We start from the raw sequence: 22,180 nt of genomic DNA, 5'->3' as shown, positions 1-22,180 counted from the left end.
GCTTCCACATGTTCTCAAAAATATGCTGTTTACCCTTTAATATGTAAGTTATCCTTTCTAGCGGAAGGCTTGACAACATCTGTCTTATCCATTGAGCAGTACTTGGTTCACTTTTGTTTGTTGGTGTAAATGTGAAGATAATATATGAAGATTTGACGTGTGGGATTGCACTCGTATAAGGGCAGAAAATAGTGAATAGAGGGGGTAGGATTAGATAAGTTTTAACTTCTTCCTACTCCTTTTCGCACATGTAAAGTACATTGTTTCACTGCTTGCTAGTATTGATTTTGTTCCTTTTGTATAACTGTTTCCTTTTTTCTTGTATGTTTGTATAACTCTTTCTTCTTTTCTACTCGTATGCTTTTTTTGTATTTTTACTTTTACATGTTCGAAATAAAGTAATCAAATCGAATCAAATCAAATCAAATGGTTCTGTGTGTTGTTATTGGAGTTGTAAAGCTGGCTGGCTGAACTCGGCCTCCATCTAGTGGCTCCGCTCTGAACAGTCATGTTGTTTCTTTGGGGATGTCCTGACCGCTCGCGGATGTTACGTTGGTTTCTCAGTTTTTAATGGAGAGACGTTAATATTTGTTGTGAATTGATCCCGTTTGCCACGTCGTGGATCTCCAGCTCGGAATGAACACTGACTCGAAATGTTCCCATGTAGCTAACCAGCAGTAATAACAGACCTAGCTTGACCACGGTGGAGCAGGGCTGCCTCTGCAGCCAGTCAAGATGGACACCGCCGACGAAGGTAGCTTATGTTTCAACTTTATTCACAATATTGTTCCCGTCTCTGTGAAACTCCTTCAGCCTTTTAATGCCACACTCCAAGTTACACAGGACACCTGTCTGTCTTAATGACCCACTGTACATGTTGTTATAAATCAGCCGAGGTTCAACAGAATGGTAGAAACCGTTAGCCAAGTAGCAGCCAACTAGCATTAGCTTCCAACCCTTAGCCATCAGCTGTTTTAAAGGTGTGAACCAACTGAAAGCGAACTCACGCGCGACAAAGTTCGCCTACGTTCATTGTGTATTGCAAGCGGCGGAGTCGCTGCTGGGATACTCTGCGAAGCGAACGAGGCAGGCGACGCCACTTTTGAACGGATTTTCTCCCTTGTTATGTAACTACCATGCATTTTGAGAGAACCGTGTTACACTGTGAAGTATATTGACCTCTTGGAAAGGTTTTTAAATGGAGAAACGTCCGAAATCACACAAATAACTGACAGTAGATCTATGCGGCTAGGCGAAGTAATCGCGTCGGTTGGTCTGTGCGGTGGATACAAACAGCAAAGCTAGCTTGCTGTTGTTTTTCCCTCACAAACATTACATTTATCTCATTTACGTGTTGGTGGTTGAAGTCTAAAAATCACCCTTTTTACATGAAAGTCATAATTCCGCTCACTAGCTAAATATCAGAGGCATTAACGCGAAGTAACTTCAATTTAACCTTTATCATAACATGAAGTAATGAAGCAGTAGCAGAGGGTTTGTTAACCTTGTTAAACACATTAAAACTAGAAAAAGAAATGTCATTTATCACATTCAGTCTACAACACACTGTACATTTTGTTTTCAATTATACATAATAGTTTTTACCTTTACACTGCCCACCTCCCTCTTTAAAAATGTGGAACATTTCATACATCATGAAACACTTTGATGTAGTTTTTGTAAAGTATCAATCAATCTGTATTTAGCTAGCATCAAATCACAACACATTTTATCTCAAGACCCTTTACAAACAGAGCAGGACTCGTTATGTTATGTGGAAGTGCTTAATGTAATTTGACATATACAACTTAAACCAAGGTCCATGTCAAAGGGTTGACCAGAGTTTTAAACCACATCTTATCTCATCGTCTCTTCTTATCAGGGAAAGGTGTGTTTTCTACGCTATCATAAGGCCATCTAAGTGAGACACAGAGGTGCACTTGACATCTCCCCTACACCCCTAGACCCCTAAATATGCTTTTGATTTGTTTTGAATTTGTTTTGTTGGTGCAATCTCAAGATCTACATACAAAGCTTCATTGTGTAACAGTTTTATGAGGTATGAATGCCAATTTTTCTGTGATTCTGGAGTACCCAGTTGGCACAAATCAATCAATCAATCAACCAATCAACCAACCAACCAAGCAACCAATCAATCAATCTTTTTAGCGTCAAATCACAACAAATGTTATGTCAAGAGGCTTTACTAACAGAGCAGGTCTAGACCATACTCTATGTTCTATTACTAACAAAGACCCAACATCAAGACAGGATCAGATCCAGTCCCGTCTTACAGACAGGACTCAGTGCTATCTCATCTTAATCCACCATGAGCAGAGCACTTTGCAGCAATTAGCAAGTTGCCCCGACTCTCTGGAAATCTCTCCCTCAAAACATCCGCAACTCTGACTCTCTTCATTCCTTTAAAATCACCACAAGACCTTCTTGTTCAAAACAGCAACACATAACCTCTACTCACACCCCACCTCTGTCTTTGTTCTGTTTGATTTATTTGCTTTATTTTTTGCAGTTTCTGCAAAGCGACTTTGAGTATCCAGAAAAGCGCTATATAAATCATATAAATTATTATTATTATTATTAAAATAGACGAAGAAGGAGTTAATTTTGAAGCGTAGCAACAATTTAAGGCGCCTAGTGCCCGTCTGCATTTTGGATCAAAAGAAAAAAAACGTCTGTAAATCCGAAATCGATGCAAAAGTTCAAACTATTTTAAAGAAGATTGTGAGAGTGTGATCTCATGGTATGGTGTGTTATTGTGTGTCTTATCTACAGCAGACATCTGTCGGGTATGTCGGTCAGAGGGGACCCTGGACAAGCCCCTCTACCACCCCTGCGTCTGCACGGGCAGTATCAAGTTCATCCACCAGGAATGGTACGTTCACTGACCAAGTGTTTCAAATGAGTCTTTCTTGCCCGTGCTTTATCTTCAAGTTGGTGCATTATCAGAATGAACTTTTCACCTGTTTCATCTGTTTGCTTTAGCTGAAGTTGTTGAATTTGTTTGACATTTATTGAAGTGTTTTCACGTTTATGGGGGGAAAGAATCTAAGTAAATCAGAATATCTCAGATAAAGTTCACCACTGACTAACAATATAAACAAATAGACATAACTTGACAGTATCCCTTTTTGTTAAAGAAGCTTATTTAAGCTGCAAGGCCCTCTAGATAGATCATCAGAGGGGATATAGCAATGATATAAAGAGCTACTGGATATAAAGAGTGAACTCACAAGGTGTTTCCCCTGTTTTCACAGTTTACTGCAGTGGTTGAAGCACAGCAGAAAGGAGTACTGTGAATTATGCAAACACCGATTTGCATTCACACCAAGTAAGTCTCTTTTTCCTCCTGTAGATTAGATCGGTACACTAATGATGCTTTAATTTTTTTATGAGCTCCTCTGAGTGCCTAATTGTTTGTGTTTACATCGGGTATTGACACACACCCTGGGTGATGAAATCACAAGGGAGCTCCAGGTATGGCCCTTAACACTTGGGTAGACTGTGCCTTACATTCGCCTCATATGACTTCTGCTGAATTTAACACACTATGTGCAATCACACACACATTGTGTTTTCATAATCAAATAAAGAAGTGAGTCAAAGTTGAATGCAGATCACAGCAGAGGCAGAGAGAGAGATGAAAAAGCAAGGAATGTATTTGTGGAGCTGTTTACTTGTGATCACCCAGGACTAAGTTAATACCTGAGGTAACCAGGGCCATGACGACTCACACGGGACTTCCACCAGATCCGTGTCCAGCCAGAACGCAACAGAGCAGATCCAGTGGGGGTTTAAAGAATGACTAGAATAGAAACCTATCAGAGCCGGTGCTGTGATGGATTGGAGGCGGATCTGGTGGTATTTGACCGTTATCGTCTTCCCTCACTTCCACTGTCCTCACTGTCTCTTTTTGTCCTCCACCATCCCCTCTTTTCTGTCCTAGTCTACTCTCCAGACATGCCATCTCGCCTGCCTGTCCAGGACATCTTTGCCGGGTTGGTCACCAGTATTGGAACAGCCATCAGATACTGGTTTCACTACACACTGGTAGCCTTTGCCTGGCTTGGCGTGGTGCCTCTCACAGCATGTAGGTGACATCATACCCAAGATAAAAAAAGAAAAAAGAGAAGTCTGATAAAAAATGTTCACAACAGTTTAAAAAGGCAAAAAAAAACCAAACTCAAATGGAACCATCCTCCTCTACAGGATGTACTCTTTACACCGTTTCATCAGGAGACGGATTGTGAAGCAGCACATCTGAACAAAGGAGTTGTTGGCTGCTTCTCAGATTCTAATAATTGGGCTCTCAAACGTCCCTGACTTCTGGCTAAATGTTGTTGAAGTCTGTTGTCAACTTCCAAAGACTGATCCCTTCATTGTTAATGCTTTAAATGAGGGAATGTGACGATGCTTTCACTGAGCTTGCTGAGACGTGATGTCTGAAATGTTTGTGCGTTCATTTTTGTTCCTCCTCAGAGCAGGTTGTCATGAAAAACTTGAATCACAACAAATATTATCCAGTCCAAACGATGAAGTTAAAAGACCAATACACTTTTGTGTGCAGGTTTACATATGAGTGATATTAACTTATTTACTTTGCCTCCCCCTCTTTTCGTATGTTTTTCTTACAGGTCGGATATACAAGTGTTTGTTTACAGGCTCTGTGAGCTCTCTACTCACCCTGCCACTAGACATGCTTTCAACGTAAGTTTGAATCTCTTTCTTTCTTTCTTCTGTTGTATTCCTGCATATTTTCGATCTGTGTGTTCTCAGTATTTTGAGTTTTATAAAGATGTTTATTATCTGATTGGTGACAAAAGCTGGTTAGCACTAATTTCTCCTTCCATCCTCTCTTCTCTTTGTCTGGTAAAGTAATGTGTAAAAACAGTAATGACATTCAGGGTATAATATTCATAATCCTTTTCTTTCCCCGGCAGACAAAACCTGCTTGCAGACTGTCTCCAAGGTTGTTTTGTGGTCACTTGCACGCTGTGCGCCTTCATCAGCCTGGTGTGGCTCAGAGAGCAGATCGTCCACGGTGGTGCCCCTCTCTGGTTAGATCAGCATCAACCACCTCTAGTTCCTAACCATCCTCATGGTCCTGCACTGGCTAACGAGGTGAGATCTAAACTAAACGTTGTGTCACATGAAGGTTGATTAAAACAATTTTTGATTTAGTGAATAAAACTTAATCCAGATTAATTTTCCCCTCAAACTGTGCCTGGTTACTGGATTAAATCACATTAGTTTATGCCTGCCTGAGGTGACTTCAGGACAGTAATCCTCTGTGATCTCTGAATGTGCCTGTTGAGCTGGGCCTGACTCTGGGTTGTGGAGCGAGATCAACAAATATCTAAAGCAGTACATACTAGGGGTGTCCACAGATATACATTTTACATGACTGTTTAAAAATTAATTAAATTACTCTGCAGGTCCCGGGTGGTAATGTTGGTGTCGATGGTCAGGCTGCTGCAGACGACGCAGCTGTCCGGGACCCCGCTGACCCGGCCCAAGATGGACTCGCACCTCCCAACCCAAACGAAGCCGGTAATCAAGGACACGATCCAGAACTTGATGATGACGAAGACGATGACGATGGAGAGGAGGAGGAAGAGGAGGATGAAGAAGGCAGGGAAGAGGATAATGCTGATGCCAACAATGGAGGACAAGGTTGGCTTTGTGTGGCCTGTTGTTTTTCAATGCTATATACTAGAATGAATAGACCTGAACCAGGATCATTCACGGTCACCTCACATTCTTGGTGTGCTGTTTTGTACTTTGCAGAAGATCTGAACTGGAACGCGTTGGAGTGGGACCGTGCCGCAGAGGAGCTGACCTGGGAGAGGGTTAGAATCTATATTTTATCCCTCTGTCAACATGAACGCATGGAAGCAGTCAGTAGGCCTAACGTGGTTTACTTAAAGAGAGTACTTTCTGCATCCAGGGTTTGGAGGGGGTGAAGGGAAATGCAAAGGGTTGGTCTGGGGCCCAAAAAAGGATTTCATTGTTTTAGAAGAGGGGTAAAAATGATCATGTTTTTCATCAAGGGTTATCATGACGCTTCTGTCTGTTTATTCTAGATGCTTGGGCTGGATGGCTCTTTAGTTTTCCTGGTAAGTAATCATACTGCCTCTATACACACACACACATAGTCTACATGTGTCTTCTGCTGAAATTGTAACCCATATGTTTGTATTTGTTGTTTCCAGGAGCACGTGTTTTGGGTGGTGTCTCTCAACACTCTGTTCATCCTGGTCTTCGGTAAGTAAGACAATCTAGACAACAGTTCCAACCCTGAATCTGTCAAACCGTCTGTGTACTTAAAACAGAGAAGTTATTTTAATCCAAGCAGCTTTTCTATTCTAATGAACTGATGTAAGACTGTCCCGTGAACTTCCTTGTGCTCACGCCTGTCTGAAGATTCTAATCTGATTTGTCTCTGTCTCTAGCGTTCTGCCCGTATCACATCGGTCATTTCTCAGTGGTTGGACTGGGCTTTGAAGACTATGTGAGTGCACAGGAAAACGTAGTGTCACTGGTTTTGGTGTTTGTTGTGCATTGATTGAGATTGATTATGATGATATTATGTGATTGCAGGTCAAAGCGTCTCACTTTGACGGCCTCATCACCACCATACTGGGATACATCCTCCTGGCTGGAGCTCTGATCCTCTGCCATGTATCCTTGACATAAAACAGTCTTTGTTTCATGCTCTCAGTGATGCACAATTCATGGTGCAATCAGCGGCTGCAATACAACCTCAGTGAACTGTCGTTACTCTCATATTTGGGTGCAAGTCCTTAACCGTGCTTTCTTCAGGGCTTGGCTTCATTAGTGAGCTTTCAGCGCTCCAGACGCCTGCTGGGTGTCTGCTACATCGTTGTGAAGGTAAATCAGAGACCACAGGTTTCAGTGTTTTCCTTTAATCTGTTGTGTTTTCATCTAACCAGCAAAGCTTTCATTTAGATCAATGATTGGTGACCTAAATGGAACAAATCATTAAAGCAGGAAGTCAAGTGTTTTCTTCATATTTCTGTGACAGGTGTCTCTGCTGGTTGTCATGGAGATAGGCCTGTTCCCTCTGATTTGTGGATGGTGGCTCGACATTTGCTCACTGGTAAGAGAGTCATGCGGGGTCAACTGATCCTGTTGATTCAGTCTGTGACTACATGTCTAAACCATCAGATTGATCTTTGTCGTGATGGTGCTGTGTAAACAAATTCTACTGAGACACTCCCTGAACATTAAAATTTGAACACAATTCTCACAGTCATAGATTGAAAAACAGATTTAGTTTGACATCAGTTTCATTGAACAGACGATGAAGCATGCTTTTCTTATTGCAGGAGATGTTTGATGCGACTCTGAAAGACAGGGAGCAGAGCTTCGACTCGGCCCCTGGCACCACCATGTTCCTCCACTGGCTCGTCGGCATGGTCTACGTCTTCTACTTCGCCTCCTTCATCCTGCTGCTCAGAGAGGTGAGAGGAGGCCAGACGCACAGAAAAAACACATTTGGCATTGTTGTTTTTTTAATGATTATTCAATAATTGATCGTTAAAATTTCCCAAGATCGATCACGGAAAACACTTAAAATTTACATCCCTAGTTGTTACCATTTCAAAAAGCATGAACCACCTAAGCCTTTTAAATGCATGTTTGTTTCGCAGGTGCTTCGTCCAGGAGTGTTGTGGTTCCTGAGGAACCTGAATGATCCAGACTTCAACCCGGTCCAAGAGATGATCCACCTGCCCATCTACAGACACCTGAGGAGGTTCATACTCTCTGTGGTCAGTCAAAAAGCCTTCACCTCTGAGTTTACTCACGGCTAACTTTCCGTGTCCTCTTGTTCATTAAATGAATGAATGAAAATCAATTAAATGATTCTATATATGTTCTTTCATAGTTTTGATGTCTTTGTTATTAATCTACAGTGTTTCAAATAATTAAATTAACTACAAATCGTTGAAGGAGAAGGTGTTTCCAAACTTTTCACATATAGTGTATTTCTGTAGAGGACACTACTGTTCTTCCTCACTCACAGCTCCTGGCTGGCCTCCTTTATCCTCACTCTTTTAGGAACTGAGGCATAATTAGAAAAAGTGCACTGAGATCAATTTCTGGGTTACAGACCAGAGGAGAGAAGAGAGGAGTAAGCAGAAAATAGAGAAATGTAAGGAAACCAAGGTCATCCTGTGGAAGAAGGCAGTGATGGGGTGGTGGTGGTGGTCTGGGAAAGAGTCTCTGAAGTTTTTATTAGTTTGAAAGAACGTGTCCAGAAAGAACTGATAGGATATTGATGGAGGGTTTTATGACAGCATTGGAAAGTGACCCCAGTAGTAACCGTATATTATGACTCTTGATTTAAAATGTTTAGATGGCAACAAAGCGGTGACGTGTTGTTTTATTTCTCTGTGTTTTCAGGTGGTGTTTGGCTCCATCGTCCTGTTGATGCTTTGGCTTCCCATCAGGATCATCAAACTGCTCTTCCCAGCCTTCCTCCCCTACAACGTCATGCTTTACAGGTACAACCTAAAACACTACTTTTAATGCAGACTAAATCCTAACAGGAAGCTGCCTTTAGTAGTTCTACAGACGATATGTTCAAACTGATGAGATGTTGTGTCCGGTCTCTGCAGCGACGCCCCGGTCAGTGAGCTTTCTCTGGAGCTGCTGCTGCTTCAGGTTGTTCTGCCGGCATTGTTGGAGCAAGGACACACTCGCCAGTGGCTCAAACGACTCGTCCATGCCTGGACATTCACTGCTGGATACATGCTGTAGGCTTCACACACACACACACACACGCTATCACACACACACACACACACATGTAAAATTAGTATTAAATTAGCACATGCTAAATACAGGGAACGGTTCTGGACTATCTTACTTTTCATTAGTGTTGTAGTCAAGACCAAAACATGACAGAGACCCCAGTGCATTTGTATTAAGGTTCCATTGACTGAATTACAGACACTGATACTCTGGCATATAAGAATACGTTGTTGCTCAACCACAAATGTTGAACGATGATAAATGACAGCGGTGTTCAGAAGACGTCTGTGAAAGTAACTCCTCCCCATGGCTCCCTCTCCACAGCGACCTTCACTCCTACCTGCTGGGGGACCACGAAGAGGATGACGACCAACCGAACAACAACCTACCTGGTCGCCACAACAACAACAGGATCCCTGGCCTTGGCGAAGGGCTTCATGCAGCTCATCAAGCCATCCTGCAGCAGGGTGGTCCTGTGGGCTTCAGGTCGTATCACAGGCCGATCAACTTCCCCCTCAAGGTGACTTAGGTTACTCCCATCATGTGTGCACCACCTGTCGTTATTGAAGCCTGTACTGCTGCTGTAGATCTCTCAAACAAAGCTGATGTATTCTTGTCCTTTTTGTGTGTTTAGATCGTTCTGCTGGTGGTTTTTATGTGTGTGACACTGTTAACGGCGAGTCTGCTCTGCCTCACACTGCCAGGTAAGTCGTGTGGTTTTATCTTCTCTGTTCTGTGTCGGTCTTAAAGCCTGATGTTCATCCTCCTCTTTGCTGTGTCTCAGTGTGTGCAGGTCGCTGGCTGATGTCTTTCTGGATGGGCAGCGCCATGGTTCATGAGCTGTACACGGCGGCAAGCGGTCTGTACGTCTGCTGGCTGTCCATCCGAGCTGCCACCGTGATGCTGTCCTGGATGCCGCAGGGACGCAACGTCATCATGGTCAAAGTCCATGAGTGGACACTCATGGTAACATGGACCTTTCTTTCACTCTGAGTCAGTGGAGGAAGTGAAGCTTTCCCTGTGCTGTGTGAAAGTGTTGAATTTAGAGGAGGGATGTTAAGAATGAATCGAGTATTGATTAACTGATTGTCAAGAACTTACTGAAACTGTTTTTTTGGAACAAACATCATGTGGTCTCATATTTGGTTCAGCTATCAGGGAGGTGTTTTAAATTTAAAGCATGTTTCGATGTGAATCAGCTGACTAAAGCTGTTGCACACAGCTCATTAGCTGTTAATGTTTTTTATTTAGAATACTGGAAATTGACATCCCTAATTCAGCATGATCTCTTGTTGATTACAGATCCTGAAGACCCTCGTGGTTGCGGTGATGTTAGCGGGTGTGATTCCTCTGCTGCTGGGTTTGCAGTTTGAGTTGGTGGTCGTAGCTCCTCTCAGAGTCCCACTTGACCAGACGCCTCTCTTCTACCCCTGGCAGGTAAGACTGTGCAGTTTGTATTAGACACTGTTAGATGTGTCTAGCTAAGATGCTGGGATTGTTTAATTGGAGAGATGAAAAGTAAAGTAAAGCTGTTTTCCTTTTTATTTTCAGACCATTTTACAGTTTTTGTGATGAAGCTTTGTGTGTTTCTGTGTCATTGAACACGTCAACGGTTTCTCAAATAAGATGGGTACAAAGTTAAAAAGAAAAACCTGTCTGTATTTCTCAAAATAAGGCATGAACATAGAAATTTAGCTAAATCTGTACAATTCTAAATTCAAACAGTACATCCAGTAATACGTGTTCTACCAGGGGACACAGATAAAGTTAGACAGAGACTGGGCCTTTGTTCCAAACAGACATTAAAACTTGAGACAAATGTCATTTCTTTCTTGTGTGTGTGTGTGTGTGTCCGTGTGTGTGGCAGGACTGGGCTCTGGGCGTGCTCCATGCCAAAATCATCGCTGCCATCACACTGATGGGTCCTCAGTGGTGGCTCAAAACTGTCATCGAGCAGGTCAGTCCGCCTCCTTTGCTCAAGTAGAACTGAATTATTAACATTTAAATGAGCTGCAAAGATAAAACACAGGTATTTCTTTGTGTTGTGTTTTTATGTTTGTTACCTGTCTATATAAGCTGATTCTACAAGCCGGTCCAAGATGGTGTGTAGTAAAGACTGAATAAAATAGTCCTCTTCCTCAGAAGTGTGTTCTTTTCCCTCGTTCCTTCAGGTGTATGCAAACGGTATCCGGAACATTGACCTCCATTTCATCGTGCGAGGGCTGGCTGCTCCTGTCATCTGTGTCCTGCTGCTGTCGCTCTGTGTGCCGTACACCGTCTCTAAAGGCATCACACCGCTGCTGGGTGAGTCTCCATGTCTGTGGAAACATCACATGAACTATTTGGTGCAGTCATGTCTCCCTACAAAGAATAGTTTGAGAGTTCAGGATCCTCCGTTTCTGACCAAGATTCATATTTATCTTTCTATTACTGGGATCAAATTCGGCCTAAATCCACAATTTGAAGGTATTTCTGTGATTGATTATGACTATAATATGAAGAAAAACACGTTAGAATGAGGAATCTTTACACTCTGACTAAAACTGACAACCCCACAGGTCTGCAAGTCGAGCTAATCCCGAAGAGTACCTGGTCTCGTGTTGTTTCAGGCTCTGACTGAATTAGAAACAGTTACAGATAAATGCTGGCACAGAGGAAGCAAACACGCTCAGACATGATCAGGTCACAGCGCAGACAGATCCACACTCATTTAGACTCAGGCCTCATTTATGCAAAGCCCTCCCAGGGCAGCAATTTTTGTTGAAACAATTGTTTTTGATGTGGACTCGTGCTGCTCCTGGATTTGAAAAACAAGTCAATTAAAGATTCCCAGCCTCTGTGGTAATCAGGGCGGCAGCTATTGTGCAAGCCTGAATACAATTGATTGTTTTTTTGTCTTTCATTTACTTTGTCTGCTGAACTCTGGAGTCAATCAGTTCCCCGCAGACACACGCACACTCACACAAACACACACACACACACACACACAGTCATTAAGCGGAGATTCTGCTCCTGTGTTTATTCTGTCTCCTCTTACCTAACCTCATCTTCCTCCTCTTCCTGTTAAAGGTGTGCAGCCAGAGATGCAGACGCTGGTGGAGAGGAGGATCTACCCCTTCCTGCTGATGGTGGTCATCATTTTGGCCGTCCTGTCCTTCCAGATCCGACAGTTCAAACGCCTCTACGAACACATCAAGAACGACAAGTCAGTAGACCCCAAAAATCTGCAGTGTTCACAAATAAGTCAAAGGATTCTCCTTCCTATTTTAAATGCCCTTTAAGGCATCGTCACACCAGGATCATCTGTGGTTTTTACATGGAGCTATTATTGTTAATAACAGATACAGCAAATGTCAGATATTAAACTGATGTCACGCGGTAGCTGCTTGTGGCTTTGTCACTGACATACACTGAGTGAAAAGAACAATAACAATAATAATAATAATAATAATTAATAGGTTTTGTATAGCACTTTTCTTGGTACTTAAGGTCACTTCACAGAAAAATAATAATTAGAAAAAATCGAAATAAAGCAGATGAATAAACAGAACAAGGACAGAGGTGGGCGGGAGTAGAGGTTATGTGGTGTATGCTTTTTTGAACAGGAAGGTCTTGAGGTGTTTGTTAAATGATTGGAGTGAGTCAGAGATGTGGATGTTTGGAGGGAGAGACTTCCAGAGAGTTAGGGCAGCGATGGCAAAGGCTCTGTCCCTAAGAGGCCAATATTAGTTAATCATGCAAAGGCTGTTGTTACATATTGTTATCCTGGGAACAAGACCTCACACGGCTTTCACTTCCTCTCACCACACAGCTCTTCATCTTCCTCCCAGCTCTCCCTGGAGGCCCTCCCTGTGCTCCTCTGACAGAACAAACACCCTGGATGTTGAAAACAATCAGTTAACACGTCTTTGTTCTGTTCCTCCTCCAGATACCTGGTTGGACAGCGCCTGGTGAACTACGAGCGTAACGCGGGCAGAAGCGCCTCCTCTTACAGCTCCGCCTCCTAGACTCCACGCCGCCGTGGGATCGGTGGAGCTGACTCACACTGTCCAGCGCTTCGAGCTTTCATCGGCTCCCCCCCCACCCCCCACCCCGTGGTGAAACCTTTTTTTTTGTTTCCTCCCTGCAGGCTGTCAGCATCAAACAAAGCCTGTGAACATCAGCTGCAGTGTAGTCCTCTGATTCACCAACATCTGCAGCGTCACAGGTTGAGTGATAGAGACGTTAAAGAGCGAAGACAGAGAAATCTCACATATCCGAGCGTGGTTGTCAGACAGCCAGCGGAAACAGTCGGCGTGATACAGCGTTCTGTGTTTTTGGTCTTCTTCAATGCAGCTGACATTTTTTAGTCTGAACCTGTTTTATTTGAGGAAGCTTCGAGTTGAAATGAGGTCAGTTGATCTTAGCTTTTACCTCAGATCGTGCTTCCCTTTCATTGTTTGTCGTCTAGGTCACACGAAGTCGCTTTGACGTCTCAGCTGTGAAAGATATTTGGACTGTAGTGAGAACAACTCATCACTCGTCTCAAATCACACCCTTCATCTAAAGCAGGTTATCTGTATCAGGAGGGCATATAAGATGTAGCAAACGTGATTGTAATGTTTTATTTTTTAAGATGATTTTATTAGAAGTTTGATTTTTTATTTTTTTGTGTGTGTTTTGAATCTGGAGGGAGCTGTTGAATCGTCCTGTGAGGATTCCTTTGACATGTAAAAGACATTTTGGACATGTGGACACGGCTCAGGACTCGCTGTTTCTTCAGATGCTCTCCTGTGAATTTTAAACTGTGGTGGTTCTTTGTTACATCCACAGCAGATCTACCTTTACAGTGCACAGAGTGTGGGGCTCGAACTCATGATACTGAAACTGGAAAAAGCAGCCTCACAGTCACAACAATCAGGGCCTGTTACACACTGAGACGCTGAGATTTGTTTTAATGTAATTCAAACTAGATAAGCTCGCGGCAGCTCATCAGCTGTTGAGACTGATACTGTGAACAGTGAGGAGACGACGGCTTTAAAAACACAACGCTGATTTCAAACAGGGGGAAAGTGTTTGACACAAATCACCCTGACAGGCATCTGAACTAGACTGAGTCAAGTGAATTCATCTCAGCTGAAGTGAAGTGAAGTAGCTCCAGTGCTGACAGAAAACACATTTCAAAAATTTAAAGGGGCAATCCGCTGATTTAGATCTGAATCATAATGTATTTTTTAAAAGCAGAAGAGGAGAGATCTCAACGTTACTCCTCAGTGTTTGTAAGGGACTCAAACTGTGGCTTCTTCATTTAAACACTATAGAACTGGACATGTGCTTTAATTAGACACTAGATTACCGATACACACATCTGCCAAAATCAAAACCTCCAATTTGTAAGCATACACACGACACGGTGACAGCACACTGGTGTTGTTATAGGTCTCTCTTGAGGTGTGAGAAAAGGTATTTCATCATCAAGGGTTCCGGGTGCTCATTAAAGGAAACCGATGTCCTTAAAGAGACAGTAACAGCCTTCAAATATCACCTAGAAGTCTCAAGTCAGCCAGTTGAGCTCTTGTTTTTGAGCAGAAGTTTGGTTTCTCTCCTTTGTGGATACACTGCTGGACTCTGTGGGTTCATATCTGTTCATGTCATACAGCCAAAACATCTTCAACATTTCTGATGGCGGTCTGATCTTTTCTCACCCTGACCGACAGTACTTGGTTCCCTTTTAGAGACACTTTTATCTGTGATCAGCTGTGGGATGGACTGCTGACCTGTTCAGGTGTTACCCTCCTTTCAGCTAAAGGCAGCAGGGATAAGCTCCAGCCTTCCTGCAACCCTTTAACGGGTTCAGTGGTATAGATAAAAGCATGGATGGATGTAATGACCACTTGTATCCACAGTGGGCACTGCTGAGCACAGTTTACTCAGTCCCCTCTTTGAACAGGGCTCTCTTTGTCATGCTGTCATATCTCCTCCTGCCAGGCGCTCACTCCTGACAAGCTGCTGCTGCTGCTGGATATAAAGAAAGCGTCTAAAATCAACCCTCTGCCTCACCTCTTCCCCTCTACTTAACCTACATTTAACCGAGGAGACGTTGAAACTGGAGGTTTGAGGAGACTGTCAGGAGTCTCTAATAGCCTGATTTGAAAAAAAAAGAAAAAGTTGTGCCCTAAAGTCACCGTCAGGTTCATACTAAACATGAGGAATGAAAAAGACGAGGTGTCCGCCTTCCCTTATGTGTTTGAGTTGTTTGTCCTATGATCACAGTGTTGGCTCAAATTTAAACACAAACCACACAATAATGGTGGAAGTGATGGATGGTGATTCTTATGTTAACACATTCTCAAGTTACATAATTAGACTTACACAATGTGAATATGTGCATTTCTTTTCTTTTATCCATCGACTTGTCACATCTGAAGCAAGAGCTGTTAAATGGTTAGCTTAAGGAAGCTTTAAGACAGTAAACGGAGGGGCTGGAGCGAAGCTGGCTCTGTCTACATGTAACATTTCCACTTAGCTCCTCAGCTTCACTCCTGATGTCTCATGTGTTCTGCATCTCAACAATTCATTAAAAAAAAAGTCTGTTCGGGGTTTCACGAGGACTTTTGTACTGGATCTATTTCTAAAGCCTGGTTTATACTTCTGCGTCTAATCGATAGGGCATGTAACTGAGGTGCACCTCCTCCAAAATATAACTATGCTTTGAGCATTGACATGGACCACAAGCCCTGTGATTGGTCCACACTGCAAAATTATATTTCCCACATTTACAGCACTTCCAGGATCCCCACACATTGGACGTTCATTTCATCTCCTCTGACGTCTCCTCTCTATTCTTCCCCCTGATCATTGCTGTATGATAAACATCAACATGTATCAGCTCTAAATCAACATAACAAGCTCAGAATCGCTGTGAAAAAGCAAGAAGAAAATGTAGCAGGGCCAGAAACAGGCGACCGGACTACCAGAGAGGCCACACTGCCTTCAAGTGTTTTGGCTGAGTATTGATTCACGACATGTAGAAGTATGTAGTGCTCACATCTGCGTCTACCACTGCTGCGTAGGGTCCGACGCAGAAGTATAAACCTGGCTTTAGTTTCAACAAGTTGAAGGAAAACTATTCAAACCTGATTCAGTTTTCCCAAAATCTCAAACCTTTGCTGTAAAAACTTCAAGCATTTCAGATGTTTTTAAACTCACTCTCACAGGTACCTTTTTGCACGGGGATGTAAAGTTAGTTGGTAGGTGTTGTCTCTCTCTTGTGTCTCCACATCGTTCTTGCTCCACTGTCTCACTGAAAATGTCCCAACTCTCACAGCAGGTTTAAGAACCTGCAGTTCAATTTTTAAAGCCCCCCCCCCCCCCCCCCCCCCCCCCCCCCACTGAAGAACGAGAGCATCTCTGTTAAATCACCGCTGTGGGAATTAAAAGGGGTCAAAACATACAAAGATGTATTCCACTGACAAAGAGTCACAGGCCTTTTTTTGAAACTAAATCCAATGTTCCTCACTCTTCAGATCCTGAGAGATGTGACTTCAAGTCTTTTGTCGAGACGGTAACTGTCAAGTCGTAACATTTTTTTTCATGCAATTGTTCAAATGTGTTGCACTTTAAAACACTGTTTGCAATAATTTTGAATCCACTGATACGGTCTTCACCACAGGGTTTTTATGTTTGACTCTCCTTCACACTGAGACTAAAAGACGTCAGTATTTCACTGGTGACTGCACAGTGACTTTAACTTAAAGATGAATTTACACTGCATTTGTGTTCAACGTGTTTCATTAGGAGTTTGTTAAATGTTAACTGCTTTTATAAAAAGGTATGGATTGTGAACATTAACTTTAGTGCTGCTGTGTGGAATGCTCACATTATACAGCTGAGGCTATAAAGTGACCTTTTAGTGCATCTTGAACTGAGCTGGACACTTCAACATTTTGGTCTTGAATTTCAATTTCTAGAAGCAAATGATTTCTATTTTTATATGTGCAAAAAAAAAAAAAAAAAAAGGAGTGGCATGTACTGTAACATACAGTGAAGTACGTTCTATTCATTTTTGGTTCATTCATTTGAAACAAGAATAAATAGTTTTAATGAGAACTCCAGACTCTGCTGTTTCTTTTCACACCAGAGACGATGCGATCCTCAAAATACACGTTCCTTCTGTGGTTATTTCTGGTTTTGGAGACGAGGTTCCCCAATGTCGCCGCTGTGAAATCTCAGAAGGAGCAAGATGGTTAACATGACAGGAAAGGAAAAAATAAACTTCCTGCCAAAGAAATTCAGTTTGTGCTCTAATCTTTGCTTTTCTCTCTCTTGTGAATATCTGGCTAATTATCTCTCCAAAGACCTCTGGAATTATTCAAATAACTTTGTATAAAAGGGAAATGAGCTCTTGAAAATGCAGCCAAAGACGACTTCTGTGTAGAGATCACAGTCTGTGTAGAAACATGGACCCAGTGATGTCACCCATTGGTTTCTGAAGCTGAGCTATGCTGGCAACAGGCTTTTCTCCAACTGGTCTATTCCCACTTCTACTTGGCTGCGGACTGTTTGAAGTCATGCCCACAGCTGAGTGGAGCTCACTTCATCAAGGTGGAGGGATCAGAGTCAGCTGCGAGCTTTGGGACAAACTCCCCTCACTCTCACGCAAACAGGGACCTTTTGTAAACATGGATACACTTCACACGAATAAAAATAGCTGAGATGAATAATGTTTTATCAGGCTCATAACTCCACAATATGAAACAAAGTCCTCTTCTTTGTAGGGCAGTTCTTTTGGTAAACACCTTATTTTCCATTGTAAGTAGCTTACTTGTAAATAAAAGGTACTTAGGGTAATAATCAAATAAGCACATGCTGTTTGTAACACTGGGAAATAATTGATTAGACCCTGAACATGTGAGATTTCAGATATTTATATCTTCAGGGTCTTATTATTTGTATCTTCATTAAAGAGGTTTTCGTCTACATGGATGGCAATACAGATCTTCAATTCTCAGACCATGGTGAATGATTTTTATTTTACTTGATTTAACTAGATGAGACCCAGTGAGATCAAGACCTCATTTACAAGGGCGACCTGGCCAAGAGGTCAGCAACACAGAGAGTATGTACACAGTATGTAGAAACAATCAATAATTTAAAACTGCAACTAATTTGCAAATAAAGTGCAATTTGTGATCTCAAAAACAGCATTTAAAAACACAGGCACTGTTCTGGGATCTGTCTTTCATTTAAGATGGAGCCAAAGGCGTCAATTGAGATAAGATCTGACAATTTCAAGTCCTTCTGGAGTTTATTCCAAGCAGTAGGAGCAGCAAAACTAGATGCTCTCTTCCCAAACTCTGTCCAAACACGGGGAACACACATTTGTAAAGTGTCGCAGGAGCGCAAAGCATATTGGCTTCTTGATCTTTGTAGATACACACACAAACACATTGAGACCAAGCCAAGAAGACATTTATAAATTAGACGTAGCCAATGTGTATGCCTGCGTACACTCAGGGATGATTAATGGCCTTAAAGCTGGGGTTGGCAGTCAGATTTAGATACACTTTTTGTTATACTGGTTAAATTTGATCTTTATGTCCTGATGGCAATCAATACATGATGTGAAAACACCAACCAACCCCTGCTTTAGGAGCCAAATTATGAAACCAATCAAATCCTGTCCTGCTGTTCTGCCCGCCTCCTGCGTGTACATTTCATGTTTGTTTGTGTTTTAAACTTTCACTTTGATAATGTTTTGTATAAAATATGATGTAGTATCCGTGACGTCATCCATCTGTTTCTGAAGCGCTGTTTTGAGGCCAATCATCCGCGGCTGCCATATTGCTGCTGTTGAGCGATTGTGACAGAAAGAGGTGGGCTTTGAGCCTCCTAGCCAACAGGTACAGTGTTCCTGCCTGTCAATCAAGTCAGCTGTGCCTCTCATTGGAAGACTCATAATCTCTAAATCTCTAATCTCTAAAAAATTCACCCCCTGTACAGTGTGTGCCTATCAAGAAATGAGCTATCCAGACCACACTCGTCTTTTATACCAGGCTGTAAACATGTTTATTTCTGCTGTAAAGATCGGCTTTTTTGAACTGGTGTGTATGTGGTTTCCTGTACTTCCAGAGCCAGCCTCAAGTGGATCCTCGATGAACTGCAGTTTTTAACACTTCCGCATTGGACTCATATTTTTTAGACCAGAGGTTGCCGCTTGGCTTTAACACAGGACTTCATGAGGATTCTCCAGCTCTTGCATGCAGCCCCTAGTGGAGACTTGAGGAACTTCAGTTTTTTCCATCCATTTTTTTATGTATTTATGTATCTTATCTTGACTGCTTATCCCGTTAGGAGTCATGGGGGGCTGGAGCCTATCCCAGCTGGCTTCGGGCGGAAGGCAGGGTACACCCTGGACAGGTCGCCAACTTATCACAGGGCTAACACAGAGAGACAGACAACCATTCATGCACACACTCACACCTACGGGCAATGTAGAGTGACCAATCATGTGACCTGAGCATGTTTTTGGATTGTGGGAGGTAGCCGGAGTACCCGAAGAGAACCCACGCATGCACGGGGAGAACATGCAAACTACACACAGAAAGGCACCCGCCGGCTGGGGATTTGAACCAGGAACCTTCTAGTTGAGAGGCAACAGCGTGCACTGCACCATCGTGCACCACAATTCTGCATCTGCTTTATTTTTTCCAGTGAGCCTCTTAGTGCAGACTTTGTTCTATGGCGCTAATGTAATGAGGCAAACCCTTGATTTATTCTAAGAACTGATCTACGTCATACATAAATACAATGTTTGTGTCTAGAGTGGTTCAGAGTGCATGCCCTAGTCACTTAATCATAATCAATACGCATTGGTCCAGTTCTGGGATAATGGGATAATTCCCAGTGCTTGCACAGCTCCAAGAGACAGGATGTGGGGTTGAATCCAATTACCTTTCAGCTAATGCAAAGTCTTAACAGTTTCCGAAGCCAACCATACACTCCAAGCCGAAACAAGATTTCCACTGTCGAGCTAATTCTCATTTTTCCAACCTGCGCTTGGTTTTTGTTAAGATCACAATGGGATCAGAGTTTTTTAATGGCAGTCAAATCATGGAGTAAGTGCCTGTGAGCTGGGCCTCCTTAAGGAGCTCTGAAGAGATTAGTGCTGTCATAAGGAGTTTAATGTCTTTCTTCTCTATTGTTAAACCCCACTTCAGGCACTGTATTTTCACTGGGACAGGTGGTTACTTTGCACAGGAAATGTTAAACCTTGTTCAAAGTGAACTTGAAGACATTCTGTACACCTCCTTAAGAGACTCAGTGAAAGGCTGCTTATCTCACAGGATGGTGTAATGTCCTGGATTTAACCACCAGAGATGTGGGATTCTTTGTCTAGCTCAGCGTGAACTGTGTCCTCATGTGACAAACCTTGTCCACACAGGGTAACACAAAAGAGCTGGAAGGATTCCACAGGCAGCCTCAGGTCAGCTGTTCAGATCAGGACCTGAGACCGTGTGAATTAGACAACACTGGAATCAAAAATGATGTTGATGAAACTTAAAATGTTTGGAATTAAAATGAAAAAATAACTAATAAGATAAAATGATATAAAGAAATCCATCCCAGTGTTGCTGTTCTGTAACTACTCACTGCCTTCATACCCTCAGTGCCTTGCAGTTGGAGAGTCACCCCACACCACTGCTTCCCCGTCCTCACTGACCCAGCCCCAGGACATCAACCTTTTTATTTTGTCTTGTGCTGCCCTCCCTTTCTCTCCCCCTATTATTTAAATACAACTATACATTTACTTATACGTTTTATCTGATTTACCTCAACATATGCACTCCATCTGTACTCATGAGTAATGCTTAATTTTTATGTATTTATTTTCAAGTTATTTCATTCATGTTCAATTGAACCTGTTCTCTTTTAGGCTACATACATTCTTATTATTATTCAGCTTTTTTTCTGTCTTCTGTTTCTTTCCCATCCATCTCTTGACTTTATTGTATAAGGTCTTGTTTACTGTCTTTGAGCATTGGTTATAATCTGTCTATCCCTAACTCTTTCCTGATCTTTCCTGTACACTACTTCCTGTACTAGTTCCTGTCAAGTTTGTCCATAAATAAATAAATTAATAAATAAACAAATAAATATCCACAATAGTTTAAAAGTGTTATCCTTGGTAAATTGCTGTTCCTTAAGCTGCTAAATGCTCCACAGAAATACAATAAAATGAATGAATACATTGAAATTATAATAAATAAATAAAGATACCCCACATGAATAAACAAATACATACATATGAATTGTAAAGAAATAAATAAACAAACAAAAAAATAAATAAATATGAGTTAGAAAATAAACGAATAAGTAAAGATAAGTAAATAAATGAAGATACTCATAAATAATCAATTAAATAAATACATAAGAAACATAACTAAATAAAGATAAGCCACATAAAAAACAAATAAATACATACATATGAACTATAAATAAATGAATATAGATAAATAAATAAATAAACAAACAGATAAATAAATACATATGAATTATAAAAAAAATGAATAAAAATAAATAAATACACATGGATTATAAACAAATATGGATGGACTATAAATAAATTAATAAATACATACATAAATAAAGATGAAGAATAAATTAATGAAAGAAGAAAAGAGAGACAATTAATAATGATACATCTTAATAAATACATAATAAATAATATAAAATGATCAGTAATAAGAAAAAAAACCCACAAATTTACATATATAAAATAACAGCTGTGCAGGTTTCAGTGTGTGTTTAAACTCCTTGTGATCATACATTTGTGATTCATCCTCTTTAATTGTCCTGTCTGTATCACATTGACTTCATTTTGGGATAAAATGTGCTTTATAAGTAAACTGGCCTATGTACACCAGCTAGTAACTAACTGTATTTGTGTGCTGCTTGGTGCTGTTTAGGTACATCACAGCTCATTACTGTCATTTAAATCACAAAGTCATAAGTAGTGGTTAAATTTTGCTCATAAACTGTCTTTAAATGACATTTGTCCTCTGTGATTATTCTGACTCTTGTCATAATGTCAGCTTTGACACAGATAGTTCAACACGTTCACAGAGCTCTAAATAGAAGTGTATTTTCAGACACTGAGGAAGGTGACGTAGGGCCTGAACTTGATTTAGGGTTACCAGAGTTCTCCCCCTCTGCCTCGTACACAAATGAAGTCACATGGTGGAGAAATCCAATTGAAGCTGGCAGTGCTAAGCGCAGGAGAAACCTGTGGGGGGTGGAGCAGGCCTGACTAGCTGAAATGATGACATTAATTCTCAAGACCATCTCTTCCTGAGGAAAGGTTGAGCATGAGCATGGGTGTAAACGGTGTAATGAGTTTTCTGGT

At 41.7% G+C, this 22,180-nt stretch overlaps 1 protein-coding gene across 3 annotated transcripts; it reads left to right on the top strand.

Annotated features, from left to right (window-relative positions):
* The first annotated feature begins 446 nt into the window (after positions 1-446).
* LOC117826238 (E3 ubiquitin-protein ligase MARCHF6-like) lies at positions 447-16,884 on the top strand. Of its 3 annotated transcripts, none has more exons than XM_034702170.1 (26): positions 447-754; positions 2,794-2,893; positions 3,276-3,349; positions 3,965-4,108; positions 4,653-4,725; positions 4,959-5,139; positions 5,454-5,691; positions 5,806-5,867; positions 6,102-6,134; positions 6,231-6,282; positions 6,471-6,529; positions 6,619-6,699; positions 6,841-6,909; positions 7,064-7,138; positions 7,368-7,502; positions 7,692-7,811; positions 8,446-8,546; positions 8,661-8,798; positions 9,121-9,316; positions 9,431-9,500; positions 9,581-9,762; positions 10,099-10,233; positions 10,664-10,753; positions 10,968-11,100; positions 11,866-12,001; positions 12,725-16,884. In XM_034702170.1, exons 1-26 carry the CDS (start codon positions 736-738, stop codon positions 12,801-12,803), a joined length of 2,775 nt encoding a protein of 924 aa, XP_034558061.1. In that variant the 5' UTR covers positions 447-735; the 3' UTR covers positions 12,804-16,884. The 3 variants fall into 3 exon arrangements, with proteins under 3 accessions (XP_034558061.1, XP_034558062.1, XP_034558063.1); XM_034702171.1 differs by having other exon boundaries at positions 453-754; positions 2,797-2,893; XM_034702172.1 differs by lacking the exon at positions 447-754 and adding an exon at positions 934-1,127 and having other exon boundaries at positions 2,797-2,893.
* Positions 16,885-22,180: the final 5,296 nt, after the last annotated feature.

The sequence above is a fragment of the Notolabrus celidotus genome, chromosome 15, assembly GCF_009762535.1.
Source record: "Notolabrus celidotus isolate fNotCel1 chromosome 15, fNotCel1.pri, whole genome shotgun sequence".
Lineage (NCBI taxonomy): Eukaryota > Metazoa > Chordata > Actinopteri > Labriformes > Labridae > Notolabrus > Notolabrus celidotus.
This window is presented reverse-complemented; position numbering and strand designations above follow the sequence as displayed.

What these genes read in the sequence shown, in the direction of transcription:
- LOC117826238 (XM_034702170.1), top strand. An exon ending in CCACTAGACATGCTTTCAAC is followed by an intron (nt 4,726 to 4,958) that starts GTAAGTTTGAAT and finishes TTTCCCCGGCAG; the next exon opens with ACAAAACCTGCTTGCAGACT. An exon ending in GACTGGGCTTTGAAGACTAT is followed by an intron (nt 6,530 to 6,618) that starts GTGAGTGCACAG and finishes ATGTGATTGCAG; the next exon opens with GTCAAAGCGTCTCACTTTGA.